The 24,016-nt window shown below is 48.5% G+C and overlaps 1 protein-coding gene across 2 annotated transcripts in view; it reads right to left on the reverse strand.

Annotated features, from left to right (window-relative positions):
- The window catches only part of AK9 (adenylate kinase 9), a 171,381-nt gene that overhangs the window by 65,649 nt on the left and 81,716 nt on the right, over positions 1-24,016 (reverse strand). For both annotated transcript variants that reach the window (XM_088460477.1, XM_088460478.1), the window contains exons 21-26: positions 23,462-23,569; positions 19,879-20,085; positions 19,255-19,397; positions 16,157-16,369; positions 4,328-4,594; positions 4,084-4,205 (exon numbers count right to left, since the gene is read on the reverse strand). In XM_088460477.1, the coding sequence (XP_088316603.1) occupies positions 4,084-4,205; positions 4,328-4,594; positions 16,157-16,369; positions 19,255-19,397; positions 19,879-20,085; positions 23,462-23,569 (1,060 nt within the window). The remainder of the gene's footprint in view (positions 1-4,083; positions 4,206-4,327; positions 4,595-16,156; positions 16,370-19,254; positions 19,398-19,878; positions 20,086-23,461; positions 23,570-24,016) is intronic.

A 24,016-nucleotide genomic window follows, 5' to 3' on the forward strand; every position in this document is an offset into this window, starting at 1 on the left:
CTGGGGGAGGTTTTCCGTAGTTTCTTCTCTTGAGAGTCTGGACTCGTAAGTATGGGTCATTTCTTTCTTACCCTTTGTTTGTCTCTGCCTGCTTGAGCTTGGTAACGAACTGGCTACCTGAGGCAGGAGGTGGGGTATATGAGGAGGAAACCCGATGCATCCTGGGAGCAGAGAGCTCGTTTGTATTAACTGTTTGGTGACCGGGATTCATACCCCCAACGTAATGGCTGTGGACCCCATGGACCTTGAAGAAAAAAAGAGTTAACAAAGGTATGTTATACCATAACTCTTATTTTTGCTGTGCGCTTGGGAGGGGGGCGCTGTGATTGCTCCCCCCCACAGGCATAGGAGACTGCTGCGGCTGCTGCTCAGTAGCAACGAGCAGTCTCCCTCTGCAGCCCAGCACACGCTGTGTGCTTGGTTGCTGTGTGGGTGGGAGGAGGGAGGGGGAGAATGGCACTGGACTTGGGGCCCCCGCCATTCCCCTCTAGTAAGCCCGGGCCCGGGCAAAGAGTATCCGCTCCCTCCCCCCCTCTCGGTGCCCCAGGTGGTGCCTTCACGCACGCGCACTGCTATGCATGTGCAGTATGCAACAATCGCACATCTGCGTGCGATTTAGCAATAGCGATCCTTATTGAATCAGGCGCATAGAGCCTAGTTCAGAGCTGTGCATAAACCCGATATTTACGCACATCTCCGATGTTTTTAGATCTGCGCATGTGCAGGAGCCACACGGCACATGTGCAGATCTGGGGCTACAATGTCACTCGCAGTGCCCCAAATTCCGAAGCAGGATTAAAATGCTGGATTTGGGGGTGACGACAGGAAGTGTTACAGAAAATGATGCGTGTCGGCCCCATTTTCTGGACATGTCGAAGCCAGTGGCTGCGCCCTTGGATGCTTCTTTAATGGCCCCAGATGCGTGATTTAACCAAACAACCTGATGGTTACTCAGATGTCTGATGGTCACACAGTTAATTAGATGCTGCGTCTTCGGATGCAGCATTGGATCAAAGAAGCCAGCAGTGGACATCTTTTAGCTCAAGACGCCTCCTGCGGCTTTCCATATTGTAGCACAGCCGCTGCATACAAAGACGCAGTAGTGGTGCTAACTGCGTCCATCTCTAAATCAGGCCCATAGTTGGAGAGGATTTGTTTTACAGTGATAAAGCTATGATAGATGGCCTGTTGGCTTATCTCTCTGTCTGAACCATATCAGAAAAGCTCTTTCAAGTGGTCTGAATGTATTCTTAGTTTTACTAAATCTATCAGAAAATACAACTCCTCTGAAGCCAGCTTGCATGCAACTGTGTGTGATTATCATACTAGTCCTTGACCTTAGCTTTTAGGGACACCACAGCTACTCATAAGAAATAATATCTCCTAAAAACAAACTTTAATTTAACTAAGGGCCTGATTTAGCAAGGATTGCAGTTGCTAATACGCACGCAATCGGCCGAGTATTTTGCACTGTGCATGTAATGTGTGTGCGTGAACCAGACGTGATTGGAAATGCGATCGCAGAGGCTATGCAGACCCACTGCAGAGTGATTGACAGGAAGTACCATTTGTGGGTGGTGACGGGGGTGGTGGTCGGGAGAAGCCAGGCGTGCCAGTGCGTCGGGGCGGCGTTGCAGGGGCATGCATAAATTAGCCACTGCAATACCAGACGCAGCCTGAGGCATCATAGTGTGCATTGAAGTAAGCAGTTCCTGAGTGAGGTCTGACCTGCCTTAACTGTGCATTGTGGGTAATATGTTACTTGATGTTACCGATTATTTTGTTATGTTGCCAAAGTATACGGATGTGAGTATGGGGAAGTGGGCGTCCTTATGTTAGGCTGCGATCGCAATCACCTCTGATATTAGCAACTGCATTGCGTGCGTATTAGCAGAATAGCTATCCGTAGTGAATAAGGCCCTCAGTCCCCAAATCCCCCTATATAAATTATTATAGAAGTAGATGTTTAGTAAGGATATTTTTTATTCCAACAATAGTATATTAGGCATGTCATGTCTTTTATGTCTACTACTCGCTTCCCGCAAAATACAGTATGCATCTTTTAGTCAGTCAGTGTAGTTCATTTTGTTTTTCTTGGAGATTACAAATATCTACTATGCTTGGTATACAATTGTATCCGCAAAGCAAGTGTGTACTGTATCATGTCAAAGAACAACAAAAATCTTTGCCTGTTTGATATACATGATTTGCTGGAAAGCACAGAAATAATGCATTTAGTGAAAGGGAGATGTAGGAGGACATGTACAAAGCAATACATTTAAGGTGTCTGAAGAGGGGAAAGGGCTTTAAGGTTGAGGGAGAAAAAGGAAAAAATAAAAGGAAAAAATACTGTAGCGCTAGTAGAGACAATATACAATTTAATATCAATTATAACAATTAATGAAACAATGTAGCATGTGCACAAAAATCAATACACTGTATCTTCTAAAAGGTAAATATAAAAACTCTTAGAGGGGTAGCAGATATATTCCAAAATAGTATATACACAATTATTGTGATATCAAGGAGAACTTCCACTTAGATATAACCCGAATGGGTATATTTTCCTCAAGTGATATGCTGGTATGTTGTTCTCCAAGTCAACTGCCAGCAGCTGCATCCCACAGTTCCCTGATTGAGAGTACAACCATCTGCCCGCGGTCTGAGCCTTCCTCCACTCAGACTGCGCCAGCTCTCTCCGGTCGAGACTCGAATGTTTTCGACAGCAGCTGCATTCACTTCCCCGGACGAGTGCATTATACTTACCCCACCGGCTGAACTCATACAGCGGCAGCTTCTACACAGACGGCACATCGGTCTGGGGCTGCTTTTGGTTACACTGCCGTAGATAACTAAGCCGCTTTTATCACACGCTACTGGATTTCTCCCACCAGACATTGCTTGAGAACCAGGTGAGCCGCAAGATAAAGCTACCATATATCACGGCTCCAATAATAAATTTGTTATTTAAGTTGACTTGGAGAACAACATACCAGCATCTCACTTGAGGAAAATATACCCATTCGGGTTATATCTAAGTGGAAGTTCTCCTTGATATCACAATAATTGTGTATATACTATTTTGGAATATATCTGCTACCCCTCTAAGAGTTTTTATATTTACCTTTTAGAAGATACAGTGTATTGATTTTTGTGCACATGCTACATTGTTTCATTTATTGTTATAATTGATATTAAATTGTATATTGGCCCTGATTCAGAGTCGGACGCTCTGACCAGAGCGCTCACTCTGAATCAGGGCCCTCCTCCATTAAAATGGAGCGTACTCCTGGACGCTCATATAGCTGTGGGTCACCACCCACAGCATATACGAGCGTCCAACAAGATGGTCGCGATGGTCTTGACCATCGCGACCATCGGACTTGCGAGAGAAACCCAGTGGTCGGGTTTCTCAACCACAAGCCCTGGAGTGATTTTGGCTCTATCAGAGCCAAAATCACTCCCACTGACATCACTAGTGATGTCAGTGGGGCCGGCTTCAGACGGTAGGCGTTCCCATGGGAACGCCTCCGTCTGGCAGGCATGCCCCCGGCACGCCCAACAAAGGGGGCGTGCTGTCAATCAACATCGACAGCACGCCCCCTTTGGTGCGAGACCCGGAGCGATGGAAAGTCCTTCGCTCGCCGGGTCTCGTGCATGCGCACGACAGAGCTCCCTCCGTCGTGCGCATGCGCAGTGGGGAACATCGACCCACTTGCGAGCGTACTGCCGCTCGCGAGTGGGTCTGAATGACCCCCATTGTCTCTACTAGCACTACAGTAATTTTTCCTTTTATCTTTATTTACTGGTGGGTTGCAGCTCCCTCCAACTGTAGCAGCTCTGAAGATTCAATTAATTAAATATATTTTATTTATTTGTTCTTACTGGATTATAATTGCACACCATACCTTTCTCCTTGAGGGAGAAAAAGTCCTATAAGAGCTGCAACTTAAAAATGGAAGGTTTCCTGGCAAATATTGATTCACACAAAATAGATAATTAATATGTTATAATTATATGCAACTGGGATGATAGTGCCTCTAACAATGCCAATTATATACTATTCATATATTTTCAAATTACCGAAATGGCTCTTTTGTCCACCACTCTGCTACAACCTGGTCCAGCACTTCTGTTGGCAGAGGCTCATTGTCTGCTAAATAAGACCTGACTGCTTCCTCTTCTGGCGTCAGAACCACCTCTTCCTATATAAAGTAAAGTAAGGCTGTATTAATGCATTCAATCATTTTCTTCTACAACATGCTAAGTCATTGCTGCACCAGATGTGCTAATGTAGACACTAAACAGAAAAACATACATTATATACCTTTGAATCCACAATGTCCTCTTTTTGCCTTTCATCCATGTTTCCATTTTCTAATTCATGCAGAATAGCTTCATCAGTTGACTCTTCTTGAGCAGTGTCTTCTTCATACTGAGGTCCAATCTTTTTCTGCAGCTTAGACAACATGATTTCCTGCAGTCGCTCTTGAAATTGGATGTGGAAAATGCCTATTTTTTCTGCTATCCATCTGGCATTCACTGTTTTCCCAGTACCATTTGTACCAATCAATAACACTCTCAATGGTGGAGCCTGAGAGATAAAAGGAACAGAACATGAGAGGCTAAGACAATGGTCATAGGGCCTGATTCACTACGGACCGCAATACTGCGTATGCACGCAGTTCAATTGTGATAGCTATGCAAACTCAGCACAACATAAAGATGCCCACTTTACCTTACACACATCAGTAATGCTTAGCAGAATAGCGAAACCATCGGTACAATCGAGTACCATCGCAGCCTTACGCACACTTGCACAAGCTCTGACCTTACTCAGAAATTGCTAACAACCTCACACGCTATGAGACCTCACACTGCGTATGGCATCACAGTGGCTAATTTATGCACGCCCCCTGCAACGGCATCGGAATGCACTGCCATGCCTGCGTTTCCCTGACCACCCCCCCGTCACCACCCACAAACGGTGCTTCCTGTCAATCACTCTGAAAGGGGGCTGCAAAGCCTCTGATCGCAGTCCCGATCGCAATAGCTGTTTCGTGCTCGCGCACTGCGAGAACTAGCTGTGCAGAATGCAATAATCGTCTCCGTTGGGGAGATCCTCTTAGACAGCATTTTATTTTATACAGTGGATATTAACTTTTTTTTAATTTAATATTATATTTCCTATGTACCCTTTTTTCTCTTTCTTAATCAAACAATGAGGGGCAATTATAAAAACAGAACCTACTAATAATCAAGTCACAATAATGTAAAGTAACTTTTTAAATATTGTTATATATTTATAGCAGCATTTGTGTGTTTTTAGTTTGTAATGATTGCACTTTGGCCCTGATTCAGACCTGCTCGCTGCCTGAGGCAGTTCGCAGATCTGAAGGGCGTTTTTTTTTCTTTTTTTGGACCGGCCTTCTGGCCGCTCGCTAAGCTGTGGGTGACCACAGCTTTAGCGATCGGCCAGGTGATGGTCGGCCAGGTGATGGTCGCAATGGTCGCGACCATCGGGGCTTGCGACGAGACCCTTCTGGTAGGGTCTCGTCTGCCGCAAGCCCCAGTGTGCAAGCCCCAGTGAGCTTCCGGCTCTAATAGAGCCGGAAGCTCACCACAGTGGGGCCGCCCCCAAACTGCAGGCGTTCCTGGCCTCCGTTTGGCCAGCCACCCCCCCCCCCCCGACCCACCTACCAAATGGGGCGAGTTGTCGATCAACTTTGACAGCCGCCCCTTTTGGATGCAAGCGCCGGAGTGAGTGATTTCTCGCTCGCTCCGGGGCTCGCGCGTGCGCACTGCCCGGCCTTCGACCTGCTTGCGAGCGGGTCTGAATCAGGCCCTTTGTGAGGTCAAAATAGAGAATAGCTTAAACAGAGCTAATATGTGCTTTAAAGCATTCACTATGCATATAATTATCAGAGAGAAACACCTACAGAAACACTGCCACCACCTGTTACAATATCCATCACAGCTGAAAAGCACTGCAGTGCAGAGCAGGCTTGTGCAGAATAAATGAATGTTAATAATAATAATAATGATAATGAAGGGAAAGGGGAGTCAGTCTTAAATTTAGCAAATTTTTTTGTGTGTCATCTGTAATATTTACACTAAGGGGTATGTTTACTAAAGTGCGGATTTTATAGAAGTGAAGGTGTTGCCCGTAGCATCAACCCCAATCTCAAACAGAGTCGAAAGCTCCCCCTCTGACATCACTTGTGATGTCGTTGGGGCCGCCCCCAAACGGTAGGCGTTCTCATGGGAACGCCTCCGTCTGGGCAGCCACTCCCCCCCCGGCCCGCCCACCAAAGGGGGCGTGCTGTCACTCAACATCAACAGCACGCCCCTTTTGGTGCGAGACCCGGAGCGACGGATTGTCCGTCGCTATCCGGGTCTCGCGCATGCGTACGATGGAGCCGGCTCCGTCGTACGCATGCGCTCTGGGCCACCATCGACCCGGTTGTGAGCGCTCAGCGCTTGCGACCGGGTCTGAATCAGGCCCTGAATCGCTAACACTTGAGAAGGGGTTTGCGATGCCTGGGTGTTCCAGGGCGGAGACTGGAAAATGGCCTAAAGTGATGGTAAAAAGGGGCTGAATCATGGGTGTGTTATGGGAGTGTCACGGGCGTGTCTGGGAATGCTGCTACGCTTCCAATCGCAAATCCACAACTTCAGAGGCCATATATAGAGGAGAGTAGCTAGAGTAGACCCTAGGCTACCGTAGATATCGATAGAGCGACCAATGTTGCCTCGATGTTGAATTGTTGATAATCTCAATAGCAAATGCACAGACCATGCAGCCTGATAGTGGGCATCTCACTGCTCGTACACTCCACCACACCGTCCAGCACAAAAGGAACGCTGAGATTAGCATTTGTATAATCCTACAACCACTATTACAAGAGCGGCTGCGACAGTGGCTGTATTACCAACCATCTCTGAATCAGGCCCTAAGTATGTCATTATATTTGGGCTGCAAAATTTAATTATGAGCGTCGATTAGATGGTATTTTTTCAATGAAAAACAGCAAACATACTACGGAACACTTGTGTTACAATATGAAAACTTTAGTAAACTAGAACTAGAGGGTATATTTACTAAAGTGAGAGTTTTTAGAAGTGCAGATGTTGCCCATAGCAACCAATCAGATTCTACTTAACATTATACTAGTACCAATCTAGAAGATAATAGCTAGAATCTGATTGGTTGCTACGAGCAACATCTCCACTTCTAAAAACTTGCACAATTTACCCCTAAGGGGCATATTCAATTGGGCGCGAGATCTTAGAAAAAAATAAAATAAAACTTGCTCTGAAAGTGCGAGGATAAAAACCTCCTGACGCGCAAAATAGAAAAAAAAACGCACCTACAGTCAGGTGCATAAACATTGGCACATTGACAGAATTTTCATATTTTGGCCTCTATTCACCACCACAATGGCTTTGAAATGAAACAAACAAGATGTGCTTTAACTGCAGACTTTCAGATTTAATTTGAGGGTAATTACATCCAAATCAGGTGAACGGTGTAGGAATTACAACGGTTTCCAGTGGCGGAACTCCCGGAGACAATGGAGTCATTTGCCGCCGGGCGTCAGCCCTGAAGGGGGCACCTGGCTCCATTGTCCCCGGGAGCTGCATGGAGAAGGAGCGCCGCTGATCGGCGCTCCACCTCCATTGGCGTAACTACGGAGGGTGCAAGGGGTGCGGTCGCACCCCTGCACCCTCCATTTGCCGGGCGCCCGCTGAGTGTGTTACCAGCGGGCGCCCGGCTCCTATCCTCCTGGCGGTAGCCGGAGGACGGAGCTCCCTCCGTCTTCCGGGACCCGCAGTGCACTATGGGAGTGACGTAATGACGTCACTCCCATAGTGCCGAGGAGCAGACACCAGGGATGGACGGCAGCAGCACTGGAGCGGGGATAAAGGTAAGTGTTTGGTTTTTTTGTGTGTGTGTGTGCGCGGTGGGGGCCATCACTACTGGGGGAAACTACAGGGGCCTACTACTGGGGGCAACTACAGGGGCTCACTACTGGGGGCAACTACAGGGGCCTACTACTGGGGGCAACTACAGGGGCCTACTACTGGGGGCAACTACAGGGGCCTACTACTGGGGGCAACTACAGGGGCTCACTACTGGGGGCAACTACAGGGGCCTGCTACTGGGGGCAACTACAGGGGCCTGCTACTGGGGGCAACTACAGGGGCCTACTACTGGGGGCAACTACAGGGGCTCACTACTGGGGGCAACTACAGGGGCCTACTACTGGGGGCAACTACAGGGGTTCACTACTGGGGGTAACTACAGGGGCCTCACTACTGGGGGTAACTACAGGGGACTCACTACTGGGGGTAACTACAGGGGCCTCACTACTGGGGGTAACTACAGGGGCCTCACTACTGGGGGAAACTACAGGGTGCTCACTACTGGGGCAACTACAGGGGCCTCACTACTGGGGGCAACTACAGGGGCCTCACTACTGGGGGCAACTACAAGGGGCCTCACTACTGGGGGCAACTACCGGGGGCTCACTACTGGGGGCAACTACAAGGGGCCTCACTACTGGGGGCAACTACCGGGGGCTCACTACAGGATGTACTGCATATGGGGACCATTACTGGGGAGCACTACATAGGCGGACCACTACTGGGGGCATTATATAAAAGGAACTGCATAAGGGGGGCGGCGGCAGCTGGGGCTGGCATAGGTGCTGGTACATTTTAGTTTGGGGGGGGGCACCAACATTTATCTTGCCTCCGGGCACCTGGGATGAAGTTACGCCACTGACGGTTTCTATATGTGCCTCCCACTTTTTAAGGGGCTAAAAGTAATGGGACTATCAACTTAAAAGCTATTTCATGGACAGGTGTGGGCTATTCCCTCGTTATTTCATTATCAATTAAGCAGGTAAAAGGTCTGGAGTTGATTCTAGGTGTGACATTTGCATTTGGAATCAGTTGCTGTCGACTCTCAATATGAGATCCAGAGAACTGTCACTATCAGTGAAGCAAGCCATCATTAGGATGAAAAATCAAAACAAACCCATCAGAGAGATAGCAAAAACATTAGGTGTAGCCAAATCAACTGTTTTGAACATTCTCAAAAAGAAAGAATGCACTGGAGAGCTCAGCAACACCAAAAGACCCGGAAGACAACGGAAAGCAACTGTGGTGGATGACAGAAGAATTATTTCCCTGGTGAAGAAACACCCCTTCACAACAGTTGGCCAAATCAAGAACACTCTCCAGGAGGTAGGTGTATATGTGTCAAAGTCAACAATCAAGAGAAGACTTCACAAGAGTGAATATAGAGGGTTCACCACAAGATGTAAACCATTGGTGAGCCACAAAAACAGGAAGACCAGATTAGAGTTTGCCAAACAACATCTAAAAAAGCCATTACAGTTCTGGAACAACATCCTATGGACAGATGAGACAAAGATCAACTTGTACCAGAGTGATGGGAAGAGAAGAGTATGGATGGGGAAAGGAACTGCTCATGATCCAAAACATACCACCTCATCGGGTTAAGCATGGTGGTGGTAGTGTCATGGCGTGGGCATGTATGGCTGCCAATGGAACTGGTTCCCTTGTATTTATTGATGATGTGACTGCTGACAAAAGCAGCAGAATGAATTCTGAAGTGTTTCGGGCAATACTATATGCTCATATTCAGTCAAATGCTTCAGAACTCATTGGACGGCGCTTCACAGTGCAGATGGACAATGACCCGAAACATACTGCAAAAGCAACCAAAGAGATTTTTAAGGCTAAAAAGTGGAATGTTATGCAATGGCCAAGTCAATCCCCTGACCTGAATCCGATTGAGCATGCATTTCACTTGATGAAGACAAAACTGAAGGGAAAAAGCCCCAAGAACAAGCAGGAATTGAAGACATTTGCAGTAGAGGCCTGGCAGAGCATCACCAGGGATGAAACCCAGCGTCTGGTGATGTCTATGCATTCCAGACTTCAGGCTGTAATTGCCTGCAAAGGATTTGCAACAAAGTATTAAAAAGTGAAAGTTAGATTTAGGATTGTTTAGTTTGTCCCATTACTTTTGGCCCCTTAAAAAGTGGGAGGCACATATAGAAAACGTTGTAATTCCTACACCGTTCACCTGATTTGGATGTAATTACCCTCAAATTAAATCTGAAAGTCTGCAGTTAAAGCACATCTTGTTTGTTTCATGTCAAAGCCATTGTGGTGGTGAATAGAGACCAAAATATGAAAATTCTGTCAATGTCCCAATATTTATGCACCTGACTGTAATTGAATTGCAAAAAAGGTGCAGTTTTTTTGCATTACTCGCACCCAACTGAATATGCCCCTAAGTGTGTTTATTGCAAAAATATGAGATATGGTAAGAACTTACCCTTGTTATCTCTATTTCTACGAAGTCCATAGGGTTCCACAGGATACCTTGGGGTATAGGTGTGACGTCAGTCGCAGGGCACCAAAGAGTTAAGCTTTCAGCCTCCCAGGATGCACTAGGTCCCCCTCCTATACCCCGCCCCCGGGCCAAGGCACCTCAGTTAGTTACCAAGCCATAGGCCGGAGGAGGAGAAGGAAGAGAGAGAACAAAAATCTGGACACATACAAGAATCACATTCTCACCAGAGGGAGACGGAAAACCGGTGACCAGAGCAAAGCCCATCTGCAGCACAGGTGCGACAGGGCGGGAGTCCTGTGGAACCCTATGGACTTCGTAGAAATAGAGATAACAAGGGTAAGTTCTTACCATATCTCATATTTTCTACTTCAGGGTCCATAGGGTATCCACAGGATACCTTGGGGATGTCCCAAAGCAGTATCCTTTAAGGGTGGGGACGCTCCTGTGCAGAAAGGAGAATCCGCCGCCCGAAGGAAGCATCCTGAGAGGCGAAGGTGTCAAACCTGTAATACCTCACGAAGGTATGGACAGAAGACCACGTAGCAGCCTTGCAGATCTGAACTGCCGAGGCACCACGTCGAGCTGCCCACGAAGGACCCACAGACCTAGTGGAATGAGCCTTCAGAGAAGGAGGGACCGGTAGGCCTTCATGAAGATAAGCTTCAGAAATAGCCATACGGATCCAGGCTGCCAAAGTTTGCTTTGAAGCAGGCCAACCCTTTTTACGGAAGCCAAAGAGGACAAACAAAGCGTCCGACTTCCTAAACGAAGAAGTGCGGTCAACATAAGTCCTTAAGGCCCGCACAACATCCAAAGAGGCCTCACCCACGGAAAGACCCGGTGAGTTAAAGGCCGGAACAACTATTTCCTCGTTAATATGAAACTGGGAAACAACTTTGGGAAGAAACTCGGGCCGAGTGCGGAGCACTGCCCTGTTCCCATAAAAAAACAAGAAAGGGGGTCTACAAGAAAGAGCCCCTAACTCAGAAACACGTCTGGCCGAAGCAATGGCCAGAAGGAAAACAGTCTTAGCTGTTAGCCATTTAAGATCCACTGAGCCCAGTGGTTCAAACGGCGGTCCTTGGAGAGCCCTCAGGACCACAGCCAAATCCCAAGGCGCCACAGGTGGAACAAAGGGCGGCTGAATGCGGAGAACACCCTGCATAAAGGTGCGCACATCCGGGATTGTAGCAATCCTACGGTGAAACCAGACAGATAGGGCCGAAACCTGTACCTTCAAAGAAGCAAGGCGAAGCCCATGATCTAGTCCCGCTTGCAGGAAGGCGAGAATCCGAGACAGACGAAACTCCCGCGGTGCATAACCTCTCGGTCGACACCACTGGAAGAACGTATGCCACACGCGATGGTATATCCTCGCGGAAGACGGTTTCCAAGCTCGCAACATGGTACGCACCACAGAGCTGGAAAACCCCCGGGACCTCAGCATGGCCGTCTCAACAGCCACGCCGTCAAAGACAGCCGAGTCAGGTCCGGGTGAAGGCAAGGACCCTGAGACAGAAGGTCCGGTCGTAGCGGCAACCGCAGAGGAATGTCCACGGACAGACCCTGAAGGTCTGAGAACCAGTGCCGTCTGGGCCACGCGGGAGCTATCAACAGGAGCGTCCCTCCTTCCTGTTTGAATTTCCGGATTACCCGTGGAAGAAGGGAGACCGGAGGGAACAGGTATGCGAACCGGAACGTCCACCGGACGGACAGAGCATCCACCAGAGACGCCCCTTCGTCTCTTGTGCGAGACCCGTACACCGGCAACTTGTTGTTGTGCCGGGACGCCATGAGGTCGATTTCTGGAAGACCCCACCTGTCCACCAGTAGTTGAAAAACGTCCGGGTGCAGGGACCATTCCCCCGGATGAACGTCCTGGCGACTTAGAAAGTCCGCCTCCCAATGGAGCACTCCCGGGATGAAGACCGCTGATATGGCCGGAAGATTGCGCTCCGCCCAAACCAGGATCCGAGAGACCTCTACGAGAGCCGCCCGACTGCGAGTTCCTCCTTGCCTGTTTATGTAGGCCACGGTGGTAGCGTTGTCCGACTGGACCTGCACCGGGCGACCCTGGAGAAACCGCTGTGCCTGCTGGAGAGCATTGAAGACCGCACGGAGTTCCAAGATATTTATTGGAAGCTCCGCTTCTATCGGCGTCCACCTGCCCTGGAACAAGTGTGGACCCGAAACTGCTCCCCAGCCCCGAAGACTGGCGTCCGTTGTCAACAGGACCCAATTTGGAACCCAGAACGGACGTCCCTTGTTGAGGTGGGTCGTCTGTAACCACCACGTAAGGGACAGGCGAACCTCCTGGGTGAGCACAATCGTCTGGGACTTCAGAGACTGAGTCAGCCCGTTCCACTTGGACAGGATCAGGTGCTGCAGAGGTCTGGAGTGAAACTGGGCGTATTCCACCATGTCGAACACCGACACCATGGAGCCCAGTAACCTCATCGCCGAGTGTAAGGACACCCGGCGGCTGTGCAGACAACTGCGCACCCTTGACTGTAAAGCAGAGATCTTGTCCTCCGTCACGAAGATCCTTTGCTGTCCCGAGTCCAATAAGGCTCCAAGATGCAGAATCCTCCGAGACGGGATTAGAGTGGACTTCTGCCAGTTGATTAGCCAGCCGTGCCGTTGTAGCAGTGCAATGGTCAGGTCCAAGTGGCGTAACAGGAGCTCTGGAGATCCTGCCACCAATAACAGGTCGTCCAAATACGGCAACATGCGGACTCCCTGCAGCCGCAGAGAAGCCGCCATGACCGCCATCACCTTGGTGAAAACACGTGGTGCTGTTGCCAGGCCAAAAGGTAACGCCCGAAACTGGAAGTGGTCGCTGCTGATTGCGAACCTGAGGAACTGTTGATGGCGCCAAAGAATAGGGACATGCAGGTAAGCGTCCTGTATGTCCAATGACACCAAGTAGTCCCCAGGTTCCAGCGCCAGAATGATGGACCGTAGGGTCTCCATCCGAAACTTCGGGACCCGCAAAGACTTGTTGAGTGCTTTGAGGTTGAGAATCGGACGATATGACCCATTGGGTTTCTGTACCAAAAATAGATTTGAATAGAAACCCTGGCCCCTCTGGGAGAATGGAACCGCCACTATAACTCCAGCCTGGAGCATAGTGTGCAATACCTTCCGCAGCTCCGTAGCCTTGTTCCGGTCTGATGGGAGACCCGTGGTGAAGAAGCGAGCCGGGGGTCTGTGCCGGAAGGAGAGGGCGTATCCGTGAGAAACCACCTCCAGAACCCAAGTGTCTGTCGTAGTGGTCGACCAACACTGGGCGAACTGTAGCAGGCGGCCTCCCACCCTGGGATCCCCCAAAGGGAGGCCCGGACCGTCAGGCCGCAGGCTTGTCATCTGGCTTGGGGGCCGGACGTCTGGTACTCCATGCCTGCTTCCGGGGCTTGACCGATTTCTTAGGGCCAGCCTGTCGAGGAAACGACTGTGGTTTGGGCCTGCCCTGGGCCCTAGATGACCGAAAGGACGATGGTCCCGAACCAGAAGGAGCAGCGGCCGACGGGAGACAGGCAGATTTGGCTGCCGCCAGCGTGGCCACAATCTTATCCAGATCCGGACCGAAGAGAACTTCTCCGGTAAACGGCAACGCTTCCAGACCTTTCTTGGAATCTGCGTCCGCCTTCCAGGATCGCAGCCACAAGGTGCGACGAGCAGCTACCGCTGCTGAAGAAATTCTAGACACCAGAGTAATAATGTCTAGAGCCGCCTCGTTGATGTAGGTGGCCGAATCACGGAGATTGCCAATCAACTCCGCCTGATCGGCCGGACAGTCGGATTCAAAAGAAGCCTCTAATGAATCCGCCCAGCGCTCCATCGCTCTGGCAACCCAGCAAATGGCCATAGCCGGCCGTGCTGCCCCCCCTGCAAGGGAATAAGCGGACTTCAGGCAGATTTCTACCTTGCGGTCCGTAGCATCCTTAAGGGAGGACATGGATGGCATCGGCAATGTGGCACTACGGACAAGACGGGTCACGTGAGAATCCACCTGTGGAGGGGATTCCCACTTCGCAAAATAATTATCCGCGAACGGATAAGCCACCGCCAGGCGTCTCTGCGGCTGGTATCTTTTGCCAGGTTGTTTCCACGCCTCCTCTAAATGGTCCACCAACTGACCCGAAAGAGGAAAGACTGTGGCATCGCCCTTCACATCTTTGAAAAAGGCATACTTAGATTTAGCCGCTGGGCACATCCGACAAGTGCTGTACAGAACTCGTCAGGGAGTTAACCCACGCTGGCTCCTGAGAACCCGGGAGCGGGGAAATAGGGAGACTGTGGGGTACCACCAATTGTCGTGGGAACCCCTGCATGGGTGACGACACCACAGACTGCTGGGACAAACCCATCGGAGTAAACGCGGGCTGCGGAGCTAACTGGCCCACTAAAGCTGTTAACGCCTGAGCGAAACAAGCCCAGGGCGGCTCCTGTACCGGTGCTGTAACCGTAATAGGCCGCGCCATGGACAAACACTGCCGGCAAAGGCCCTCCGCGCTACCCTCCCCCTCCGCTAACGGTACTTTGCACGTGGTACACTGTAGCCGGAGGGGAAAATTTCAGACATGATGGCACCACGTATGTGACCTCTCTCACCAATTAAGTATTAAATAGGCGAGAGACCACCCTGCAGCACCGCACCGCAAGGGCTTTAGCAGAAAGAACAGGGACAGTAATAAAGCTGACAGTTTAGATGAAGAAAAGATTACAGGCAGCAGCGCTAGCACAGTCACATACAATGCAGAGAAATAACAATTCCTGCACTAACGGCGCTGATCACTCAACTACACAGACACAGGGCCTGGTAGGACACAGCGCTGCATACACAGACCTGACCACAGCGGAGGAGAGGTATGCGGGGGGACCCAGACCACGATGCTTCCGTCCAGCGCTTCCAGCAGCGTTCACCATGCGTTCTGGAGAAGATGGCCGCCGAGGAGCAGAGAGGAGGCTGGCCTGGGGGAGGAGCGCTGCCACAGGACCAGTCGGCAGCATGCAGAGAGGGCTGTGTGCAGCGGGGGAGGCGCCGGCTGTGAGACAGGGAAGGCGCGCTCCCCTGGCATGCATTTAACCCCTGGGACGCCGCAGCGCTACCGCTCTGCTGCGGTCCGCTGTCCCAGGGGGTAGTGGAAGCGCAGGTTGGTCGCCTGGCTCCACGCTGCAGCCAGTCCCCAGGGAGCCCCCTGCCTGGGGACTTAGGACCATGTGATCAGCGGGGACCCACCGCGGGACCCCGCTGCTTACCTCTGTCCCCCTTGAATCCGGCCATGGTCCGGAGCATCTGGGGTCACCGCTAGCTGTGACCCCAGACGCCCACCAGCATCCCCGGATCAGTACCGGCGTTCTGGTACCGGCGGGGTGTAGGGAAGACAGCATGGACGTCAGGACTGACTGTCCATGCTGTACATCCAGTTGTGCAGCCACAGCTGCATGAAGAATAAGCTTCAGGGGCTCTTCTAGCCCCCACTCCAACAGGTGCACCCGACTCCAGCCGGGCACCAAACTAAACTGAGGTGCCTTGGCCCGGGGGCGGGGTATAGGAGGGGGACCTAGTGCATCCTGGGAGGCTGAAAGCTTAACTCTTTGGTGCCCTGCGACTGACGTCACACCTATACCCCAAGGTATCCTGTGGATACCCTATGGACCCTGAAGTAGAAATCCTAATATGACCTCTGATAGACTTCAGCATCTTGCCCAAACTGTGTTGTGTATTGTAATTATTGTACAACTTGGTAAACTCATTACTTGTAATGGATCCTTATGAGCAATATAATTTTCAGGATTCTCAAGAAACTTCTTTCTTGCTTCAGGACTTGAGCAGTGGTATGTCTTCTCCCTGTATATGGCAGCGTTATCCTGAAGTCCTGGGTGAAGTATAAGCTTGTCTTTTAGAGCCACTGGACAGAAGTGCTTACAATCTCCATAATGTTTCTTCTTTTCACGGATAATATCCTCATCCTATGTGCAATTAAAATGACATACATTACTAATTACAATCCAACTATAATTTGAACTTGTATAAGCAAAATCACCAAGTCCTGAATCTGTGCCACTAGGTTAGTGTGTTTAGATGGTCACTGCAATCTTATACCCCTTTTCCACCAAAATTCCGGGTCTGACACGGAGTTGGAACAGAGTTCCTATCCGGATCAGCCCCGTTATTTAGCCGGCGCCGACTCGGGATATTCCCGAGTCGGCGCCGCTCACACCGGAGTCGGGTCTGCATAGACCCGGCTTTCCCGGCGTGAAAGTGGATGCTTGGAGAGGACATCATCTCCAAGCACCACTGAAGCCGGGCCAATCATCCGGCTTGCAGCGCACTCCAGGTCATCGTGACCCGGAGTGCGCTGTTCTCACAGGAGGGTTTCACGGGTTACGCCCGTGTTAAACCCTGCTAATTACCTGGGTTGGATTGCCGGATCACTCGACCCGGCGATCCAACCCTCTCCCCTTTTAGACCAGGGCGGATTAACCCTGCAATAACCCAAGTTTTAGCTCCGGTGTAAAAGGGGTATTAGAGAACTTGTGGCATTTTAGAAAATAAAGGCTTTGGCTTATTAGAGGGGGACACTTATGTGCACAGAGAAAAAAAACACATATATTCACATGCCAGAGGTGTATTAATGTTTGGAGGTGGCCCGTGTACAGTGCACCCCCATTTGCCTTCTGCTGGCTGCACCACCTTCCATTTGATGTTTTCAGAAGATGGCGCGTGCACACTGCCAGAGTCTTCACCTATGTTGGGGACGTCATTGTGAATATACCACATGACAGATGGCTCCACAGGCAAAAGGAGTGATACCAGCTGCAGGAATACTTTTCTGGGTGCAGGGTATGCCCATGTGCACCACACATGGTGTACCCATTAGATATGCTAGTGCCATGCATATGTTGAGTCTGATGTACTTCACTATGCATCCAGGGCCTGATTCAGCAGCAGACGCAATGGCGATTACGGGCGTAGATCGAGCGTTTGTTTGCCATTGTGCATGCGTATAAGCCGCACTGCGCATGCACAGCGATCACATTGCGATTACGTACGCACAGAGGGATCCATCGCAGAGTGAGTGACAGGCTGTCAGCGTTTAGGGGTGGTGACGGCTGGGTGGTCAGAAAAACCAACGGAGTGTCTGTCCGTTTGAACGCCATTTTGTGGGTGTACATAAATTAGCCACTGCGATGGCATGCACAGCATGAGAGCTCTCTGCGTGCGAGGAGACTTGCAGTACTTGCAGCTGGTCAGACTTGTTGTAATTGCTGCGTGACTGGCCGGTGTGCTTTGATGGTACTGATGTTTCCGCAGAAGAGCGACATTGGACAGATATAATAAAGCAGCAGTGGGCCTCTTTATGCCGGCTGAGCTTTGCCAAGCATTAGCATATATATTCGCAGCTGCATTCTGTGAAAAATCGCAGCTGCAATCGCTTTAGCATCCTCTGCTGTATCAGACCCCCAGTTCAATAACAGAAGCATTTGCACCAGGCCGACATCAGGGGAAACAAGTATTCAACAACCAAAATAATGTAGCAATGGGGTAGAGCAGGGGGCCTCAACCCTAATCCTCAAGTACCCCCAGTAGGCCATGTTTTGTGGATTTCTTTAATCATGCACAGGTGAGTTATTTTATTTAGCTGGGTCACTAATTATCCCACCTGGTTCCACAGACAGAAATCCACATAACAGAGGTATTTGAGGATAGTGATTGAGAACCCCTGGTGTAGAGAAACCATACAGCTGTGACTTCTGAGTGTACTGTATGTTGTGAATGCTAAAGTCAGACTACCCTTTGTACACAATTAATAAGTACAGTAGTTAGGTGTCATTTACACACGAAGGAATATTAACTTGACAATGTTGTATTATTTATTTTTATTATTAATATTATTATTATTATTTAATATAAAGGTCACTTTACATATAAAAAGTAATTTATTTGTTTTCCTCTTTAAATGGATATATCAGTTAAATAATGCAATTTCCAATGGCAACCAACCAGAAACAGCTATACCAGTTATAGGCAACAGGCGGCTCAAGAGCTGCATTCAGCCATCTGAGCCTTCTCCTGTGGCCCCCAGCTCCTTCTTGCTTCATTGTCAGGTTCATTTGTTATGGCTTGTGACACTTGTTTAAATGCCTGTGGATACATATGAGTGTCTCTTTCTTTGATTAAGTGTATTGCTGTAACTTAATAGTGAGACTAATGCTGGGTACACACCTGGCCGACTTGTCCGCCGACCCAGGGATCTGCCGACTGAGCGGCCGATTGGTAAACCAATACGCACTTACCAATCTGCTGCTTGATATGTCTGGGCTGACATCACAAGTTGAATGTCAATGTCGGTGGTGCCTGCAGCAAGTGTACGGGCGGTAGGAAGGTCCCCCGCAAACACAGCCAAATGCATCAATATATCTGCAAGAGATATCGGCATCGGCTGTGCTGTAGGGCTGATGTGATTTGTCTGTGAACAACATCATTCACATACAAATCGTCTGTATACATGGTCAGATGCACTTTGCGATATGTTGTTCGTCTGCTGAACGAAACGACATATCGCATAGTGTGTACCCAGCATAAGTGTAATGAAGGTTAGAAGGCTGCCCATGTGGTCTCTAAAGATTGTAACACTGTCTATAACTGGGCAAAATAGTGCTACTGATAGTAATCATCATCATCACTGCCTATGGTTGCACGGAATGGGTATGAAATACCGCCGGCCGCAGCATTTTTGCTACATGTGCACAGCATTAAAATATATAACTTACACTGAAAAATCAGACTTATATCTATTCTAAATGATCCCCTTTGTGACATGAGCTGTAATAAGTATTGGTATGACACCTACTTCTTCTTCTTCTGTCTCTTCTCTTCCAGGTTCTTCCTCTTCCTCCCCTTCTTCTTGCTCAGCTTCCAGCTCTGCCTGCATGTCTTCTGCTTCATTATCTATGTCCTGTGATGTTACTTCCCAGCCTTGATATTGAAATGTTTCTGAAGAAATGAATAATTAGATATTAGGCAGAAAACAGATCATGGACAGGCCCATTACCCTTTCAAACATTCACACACCAAACACAAAACGTATCTGGCCTCCATTCCAACATGCAGTAAAAATGTACATCTTCCTTACTCTCCAATGCTCCTTCCTGCACTGCTGACCTATCTATACTGTCAATGTTTAACTTCAGCACTGCAATACTCATGCTTTCATCTTCCTTTCTCTGCTTACACTATTCTCTCAGTAATACAATGCTTCCTGCTTGCTCCTCCATTTGTTACTAACCATCAGCTTCTAAATGCCAGAGATCCTCTGTGTCTGACCTGCTGTAAATGACAGCTACCTCTGCCAGTAATGTAATCTCTTTGCTCATATCGGTACACACCACAAGTCCTGAATAACAGGCCATCAAAATTGCCAATTCTCCCTTTTCCTCCTGGCAATTAAACTGTAGTAAACTTCCCACAAACTCACTTGTCATACAAGTGACGGCTTCTTGCAGAAGGGTTTCTGGCGATTTATCAGCTACTTCCAGGTAAGCGACATTTACGTGGGATGAGTCAGTGAACACTGGCTCCAGTAGTTGCCACTCTTCATTAAATGTGTTTATGAGTGCCTTCAGTGGTTCTATCTCTGGTACATCTGGAAATCCCCCCTCAGGAACCTCAGGTAAAGTGATTTCTGGGTACAAATTAAAATTTCACATTGTAATTGTTCTTCTGTAACAAGCAATCTTAGCACAAAATAGATAAATGTCATAAAGCAGATTTATAACTCTCCCACAGGCGGTATCATATAGTGAGCCACCATATTTCTATATAGACATTGGGGTAGACTTAGTAACCTGTGGTTGCCAAAGCCGTCAATGATCAGCGGCTCTGACTGATGGATTTAAAATGACAAATGCTAACCAAGCTTGATTTAGCATTTAATACAGTTGACAGTTTAAATTCATCGGTCAAAGCCACCGATCATCATGGGTTTGTAAATCTACCCATGTGTGTGGTAACTTGCAATTATATCACAAAGGCAGATGACAAAAATTTTCTTGTGAGAGCAGAATAGCAACAAAATAAGAATGGTTTCACTGTGCTGCATGAATGTTTCCTACATTATTACAAGTTGGGGAAGCATGGTTACTCCTCGTATAGGACCAGGGGCGGACTGGCCATTAATTTAAGCGGGAAGATTCCCGGTGGGCCGGTTGGACTATGGGGCCGCTTGTCATCTGAGGCCCCGCCCCCAAAACTCATCACCTGGCTGTCAGTTTTATTGCATGACAGGCAGCCCGGAACCTGCTGTCTGTCACTGCTAGTAGAGCTGCCCGCGGCCCGCCTCTATCAGGAGAAAAGGCTTGAAGTCCCCACCGAGCAGGAAGGGAGCTGCACCAGCACCATGGACCAAGAGCGGGTCCGTGGCCGGCAGGCAAGTCACAGGGCCGTTGTTCCAATCCTGGGATTTCGGGACTGGCTTTGTTTATTGCCGGGCAGCGCTGAGCTCTGAGCACTCAGCTCCGATGCTGCCCGGATGCTCGGCTGTGCGTGGCGGCGCGGCATGACGTCAGAGGTCATGTAGCGTTGCACAGCGCAGACCCACACTATCCATCCTTCTTCAGCTGCGCCCGCGGAGGAGGATGGAGCGGAGTGGTGTGGCTATGGGGGCTAGTGTAGCGTCAGGCAGCCGGCCAGGCACCTGTGAAAAAATAAATACCAGTGCTAAACTATTATGGAGGAGGGAGCCCAGCTGCTGCACCCCCAGGAAAGGAGCCCTGCTGCACCCTTACCTCTAGGGAAGGAGCCCTGCTGCACCCTTAACTCCAGGGAAGGAGCCCTGCTGCATCCCCACCCCCAAGGAAGGAGCCCTGCTGCACCCTTACCTCCAGGGAAGGAGCCCTGCTGCACCCTTAACTACAGGGAAGGAGCCCTGCTGCACCCCCACCCTTAAGGAAGGAGCCCTCCTGCACCCCTTCCCCCTATGTTAATTTATTCCTGCTGAGGACTGTTAGGGCCCGGGTGGGGGCAATAAAAGATTTTTTTCTGTGGGCCTATGCTGGGCCATGAATGTTATTTATTTTATAGTACCTGTGGTGTTGGAGGGCCCGGCTGAGCCCTAACACCAAAGAAATAAAATAACATTCATGGCCCAGCACAGTTTATGTGTGGGGGGAATGATGATCTGTCTGTCTGAGAGGGAGGAGGGATCTGTTGTACTAGGGGGAGATGATGATGATCTGTCTGTGGGGAGGGGGGCTATTCTGTGCTAAAGGGAGATTATGATCTGTATGTGGGGGAGGGGGTTATTCTGTGCTAATGAAGATGATCTGTGTGTGGGGGAGGGGGGCGACTATGTTAAGGGGAGATGATGATCTTTCTGTGGGGGAGGGGGATATTCTGTGCTAGGGCAGGATAATGGCATTGGGGAGACTCAGAAGGATAGTGCTGGAGAGAAGCAGGGGGATGTTGCTGAGGGGTGTAGGGAGATAGCACGGGGGATACACGGGGGGGGATTGGCTGGAGACACACCAAGGCGATGGTGCTGGAGACACACAAATAGGATGGTAGGACCACTGGTACTATTAGAAGAAAAGAATGGGGGACAGTAATCTTCAGTAAGACAACAATTCTAATGAAACCATATTTCTAATGCAAATGGTACCAAATGAGCAAATATATTTTATTAATATAACATTTTTGATAAGGAAACCCACATGTTGTCCTGCCCCAAAACTTGTTACTATGTATTGTATGATTGAACCTCTGTTGCATGAGGCTGACATTGGCTTTATTCCTACACAAACAGGCGACTTCGAGACCATATGATTTCCTGCATGAATAGTAAATACTGACTCAAGACACTGCCTGTCCAGGGAGGATCAATTTCTTCAGAGAAGCCCCATTGTGGAGAAATCATATAGTTAAAAAAATACTTATTCACGTGCTGTGATTATTCACTGGAGAGAGGGACTGTGGGCATATCCGTCATATCCTGGGGCGGTGGGCATGCCCCCAGCATGATGAAAATAAGGGGAGTAATTTGCAGCCATAGCATTTAACATGCGGCCACACCCCTTTCCGCAAGGCCACACCCACTTATCCAGGCGCGCGCCTAAGGCGCGTGCATATAGGGCCTCTTTCAGGATTTTATCCAGGGCCACTTTCAATTCCCAATCCGCCCCTGTATAGGACGCTGCTTGTTCTTGTAGGTTTGTTGCCAGTAATAGAGTTTGGGCCAATGATAGGTTTTAATCTATCTCAATCCTCAATCCTAAAGCTATCAACTTGTTTAAAGTTTAAGGAAAGGTCCAATTATTTTAAAAACAAAATTGACCCAGGAGATACAATAGTAACCATGGTCAAGCAACTCATCTGAAAACAGTCTTCCTAGAACAACTAGAGGACTGTGCATGGAGAGCCATTTGAATCTGGGCTCTGATACTAGAAAGTATAAAGGTGAGACCATTTTAGCATTCTAATTTTTGATTATGTATTTATTTTTAAAGTGCAACCATAACTCAAAGCATTATATATTATCTATTCAATATTATATAGATGGATATTTACAAAAAAATATGGTATATTAGTAGTACAATTTTTATGGTGCCCACACACATACCGACTTGCTCCCAATCAGCCGATGTACATGATTTCCCCTGAACTCTCCCTGAACTCTCCCCAGGCAGTCGTGGTCACGATTTGGAGTTAAAAATGTCCAATCTGATTTAAGATGTATCTTGCAGCCAGTGCATTGTATCCCAGATTGGCTAATCTGCCCTACAGCACGGCAGATCTGAAGATGCGAGGTACGACGAGCGGGGACGCGCATCGGCATCGTGATCAAGAGTAGAAACTCACGATTTGGCCATTTTTTACATGATCTGTTGTCACAATTTGTCAAAATTGGCCAAATTGGATGAAAAGTCGGAATGTGTGTGGGCACCTTTAGAGATATGCGGTTTTGGTTTTATTTGTTTTTTACTCGGTTAAGTTCGGATCTCAAAAAGAAAGAACTGTTTCAAACATGGGAGATCTCCATGGAAAAAAACAATGTATTAGTTAACCTCGTTCTGGTTGTGGGTCAGGCTCTACAACACTGGTCTTTGAATCCTCTATTTGAGAAGTTGTTTCTGGGACAACAACTTGATCCATTGGAATTTGGTGACCATTATCTACCAAAAAACAAGAATGTTACATTGACCCTGTCCTCATATAAATGCTGGAGTCCTAGATACACATAACATTTGTACAAGTTTTTTAATTTCTACCCAAAGCTAAAAACAAAATGGCAATATTTAATTTCAGTCTACTAGAATGCCTGCAGAATCTTCCCCTTGTGTATAATGTAAGATGCGAAAGCAATGGTAAAGGAAATAAGACCGTATAAAAAGTAAGCACTGAACAAACCAACACATTGACACATGTAATGAAAGTTGACAAATATGGACTTTGGAGTGGGCTATAAATAATAACTACTCTGATGCGCACAATATGTTGAAATGAGTAAGCAAAAATATTTAGATATTAATGAAAATTCAAAACAAGACCAAACATAAGAGAACAGTAGACAATTTGAATGACTGGAAATCTAATTTTAAGTAATATTATCACTAACTCGT

The sequence above is a fragment of the Taudactylus pleione genome, unplaced genomic scaffold (assembly GCF_031769625.1).
Source record: "Taudactylus pleione unplaced genomic scaffold, aTauple2 ptg000046l, whole genome shotgun sequence".
Classification (NCBI taxonomy): domain Eukaryota; kingdom Metazoa; phylum Chordata; class Amphibia; order Anura; family Myobatrachidae; genus Taudactylus; species Taudactylus pleione.